This window comes from Olea europaea, chromosome 7 (assembly GCF_002742605.1).
Source record: "Olea europaea var. sylvestris chromosome 7, O_europaea_v1, whole genome shotgun sequence".
In the NCBI taxonomy this organism is placed as follows: domain Eukaryota; kingdom Viridiplantae; phylum Streptophyta; class Magnoliopsida; order Lamiales; family Oleaceae; genus Olea; species Olea europaea.
The window spans coordinates 14563804-14567322 of NC_036243.1; the positions used below are offsets into that span (position 1 = coordinate 14563804).

Below are 3519 nucleotides of genomic sequence, written 5' to 3' on the forward strand. Positions count from 1 at the left end.
AAAATGGAAGAAAATGGTTAAATATTGTTCATTTGGTGTAATTTTTGGTGTAATGGTTGGAGATGAATTTTAGTTTGGTGCAAAATTTAGTGCAAAATGGTGCAAAATTTGGTGCTGGGTTGGAGATGCCCTAATTAAAAGAAGAACAGTTACATTGAACTTTGGAATAGTATTCACAAGTACTGATTTTGTAGGTGTGGTCCCCCATTTGATTAGGACAACTACATGTCCTCAACCCCCAGCTCACTACATCCCCACTACCCCAAACGAAAATGACAAGAGAGAAGCACACGTAGCCACAAGGGTTTAATGCTGATCACTATTTCTTGTCTCTGGTCTACTCTTTGGAATCCGTATATGCCAAATTGCATGTTAATGATTGATAATTGATTGTCTCAAAATTGTGTGCGTGTGTGTGTCTGAGTCACGTTGTTTAAAAAAAAAAGTATTTTCGAATAATAAATTAATGGAGAATATGTAGTTAAAAATAATTTTTTTTTGAATTTACGTGTAATAATATTTTATTGAAAAATATTTGATTAAAATAATGTCAAATTGCTATTTAAGAATGTATTTTTAAAAAAAATACAATTCAAACAGGACATGAATCATCTCGCATACAAGCATAAGCCCCTGCTTGATAGGAATTAAAATCAAATTTTTAGTAAATTTTGATAAAATTTGATAAAATATATTATTGAAAAGTTGCGAATTCTATGAACCACGTGCTTAAAATTGATTGTTGACTTAAATTTAAATTAACATATGAATTTTGTTTTCTACAAAATATGAATTAAATGTTTAAAAAAGACATTTATTTATTTTTATTCTCCTCCACGTGAAATCTCAAGAGTACTCCATGATTTTGTATGAATCAATAATTGTTTAATAGTAGTTATTAAGGGGGTGTTTGAGCCACATTATTTTAGTAATAATACATTCTTGAATAGTGTATTGATGGAAAATGTGTGGTTAAAAGATAAGAAATTTTTTTTGATTTGCGTATAATTTTATTTTATTGAAAAATATGTGATTGAAATGATGTCAAATCACTATTTAAGAATATTTTTTTTGAAATAATGTGGTTCAAACAAGCTCTAAATGTACCAGCATGATCAATTAGTCTGACAATGACTTCCAAGAAATCCCACAATTGAGGAACATGACTGACGGAAAAAGATACACGTTCAAGGCGCCATTTGGCGCCCCCCTATTGGTGGGGAGCCTGTGACCTGGACGTCAAGCACAGCTCCACGATTGATAGAAGAGTCAAACAAGTAATTACAAGGCCCTAGTAATTATTGTCATTTCAACAAGAAATTTGCTCCACTGTTGAATTCTTAATTTATCTATATATTATTTCATGTGCATCCATCCCAACCGCAATCATGCAAGTGTCCATTCATGTATCTGATGCATACCTCGATCTCTTGACTTGTTGTAGAATTAGTAAGATACGTTTTGATATTTTAAATTGACAAAATAAAGGACAATAATTTTGTATGACGGGGAGGGATGTTAATGGCAGTTGGGGGAGACGGAATGGGAGTAGCTTGGAATAGGGCAAGCAATATGACCAGTGAAAGAAGGTGGCATTTGAAACAAGAATCCTCCGTTCTAAATTAATTTGGATAAAATTGACATTTTAAAGGAAAAATTGTCACGGAAAGGCAAATGAAGCCCGACATAAGCTAAACATGAGCAAATAATAGTTTTTTAAGGACACTTAACCTTGTGGATGCTTCAAGATGAACAAATGCAACGGGCGAGTCCCATATTGAATCATAAAAGCCGAAAAAGTTGTAGTTAACTTTGAAGGCAACTGTGTGTCCATGTAAGGTGGTATTCCGTGACGCGGTTGAAGAGTTGGGCCTTGATGATGCATATGATCTTTCTTGATTTAAGGAAAAAGGCTAATAGATTATGAGACACTTAGTTCAACGGAGCAAAGTTCTACATCGACTAAATATAGAGTGAATTATAAGTTTATGAGGGGATTTTAGATGAAACTTCAAATCTTAACAAGTATTATGATGTTAACATATTCTACTTTGACCATTGTGAGGTATTTTTGACAGATTTGTCATTTTCCAATAACGAATGGGTAATAGTAGTTCGAACTCCTCATGATTATTAATTTCTCGACATAAAACCAACCTTCAATTTACAGCCCGCCACTGAAAATAACAAAGACAAGATAAACAAAATGAAAAACAGGGACAGCAAAATACATTCAGATTCTGGAAATATCATTTTCCTAAAACTATCAATGCTTATTTTTGACTGCCTGATCCCTAATCTGTCTGTTAAACCTTCGAATAAACTCCTCAACTCTTCTATTCAGTTCCTCGTCCGACATGGCTGAAAACTCATTTTCTTCGACCCTCCCTTCATCCATATCAGACAGTGACCTCTGCAAGACAAATTTTTCTTCTTCCTCTGCAGCGATCAATATTTTCTCAGAATTAAAGCGAACGCATTTTGCTTTCTTCTTCTTCTCCTTCTCTTGGCCAGCTCCATTTTTCTGATCAATTTCTTGCCTTTTTTCATTCAAGTTCTCGACGTTCTCGTTGGCTATAATTATCTGTTTATCTTCTTCCTTAGTTTCAGTAGTCTTATGAGCCACTGGCAGCGGCACAGGTACATGCACTGCCATTTCTATAATCTTTTCTTCGGGTAATTTCGGATCAGTTATATCCTCCTTTTGATCATATGGGATTTTTTGAGTTCTGACAGATGAAATATTTCTTGTTCTAGCATTTTTAAAGTAGTCTTCGAAAAAATCATTCTCTTTTGATGCAGAGAAAGAGCCAAAATCAGCTGCAATGATGAGAATAATGGTGTTTGATATAAAAAACCAGAATTTGGTGGTACTTAAAACAGTGGAAGGGGAGAGGTTAAAAATATAAAATATTGAAATGTAGATGAAAATAGATAATAGGAAGGCCCAAAAGGATTTTAAATTTGTAATTTTTTGGGGTTGCTTTTTAAATTTATGCAAATTCAATGAATTTTCTGGGAAATCAAGATATTGCACTGCCATTTCTGGAGAGTTGAGATGTTCCGTGGAGGGGGGGGGGGGGGGTTGGGGTGGCACAGAGAGATAGAGAGAGAGATTTTGGGTTTTTGAAGGGGCGTTGGATTTCATTTAATGAAGTTGTTGAGTGAGCGAATTTATAGGAGGGATTCTAAGAGAAAAAGACAGGTCCGAACCGCAATCAAGCGTGGCTAATAATTGAGAACTGATAAATATGTATAGTTGAAGAGTACTATAGAATAAATTAAATTTTATATAATTTCAACAAAAATATTGTTGACTTAGAATTTGTACGATTATGTGGCCAGTAGAATCAGCCACCTCCATGCATCACAAGCAGACTAGAACATATCATTATGATTTATGAATAATGCTATGCAATCTCAATACGGTTACAAGCTCAATTTATGTGGCTCTAAATGATAAGTTGAATGGAATGCGAAATTAAATATTTCACATATCATTTAATGCCACATTAACAT

General features: G+C 33.9%; 1 protein-coding gene across 1 annotated transcript; it reads right to left on the reverse strand.

Annotated features, from left to right (window-relative positions):
- Positions 1-2108: 2108 nt before the first annotated feature.
- LOC111397097 lies at positions 2109-3101 on the reverse strand. Its single transcript, XM_023023836.1, has one exon. The coding sequence runs from the start codon at positions 3041-3043 to the stop codon at positions 2267-2269; it is 777 nt and encodes a 258-aa protein (XP_022879604.1). The 5' UTR covers positions 3044-3101; the 3' UTR covers positions 2109-2266.
- Positions 3102-3519: the final 418 nt, after the last annotated feature.

Coding starts and splice junctions, on each gene's coding strand:
- LOC111397097 (XM_023023836.1), bottom strand. CDS start 3,043: ATGGCAGTGCAATATCTTGATTTCCCAGAAAATTCATTGAATTTGCAT.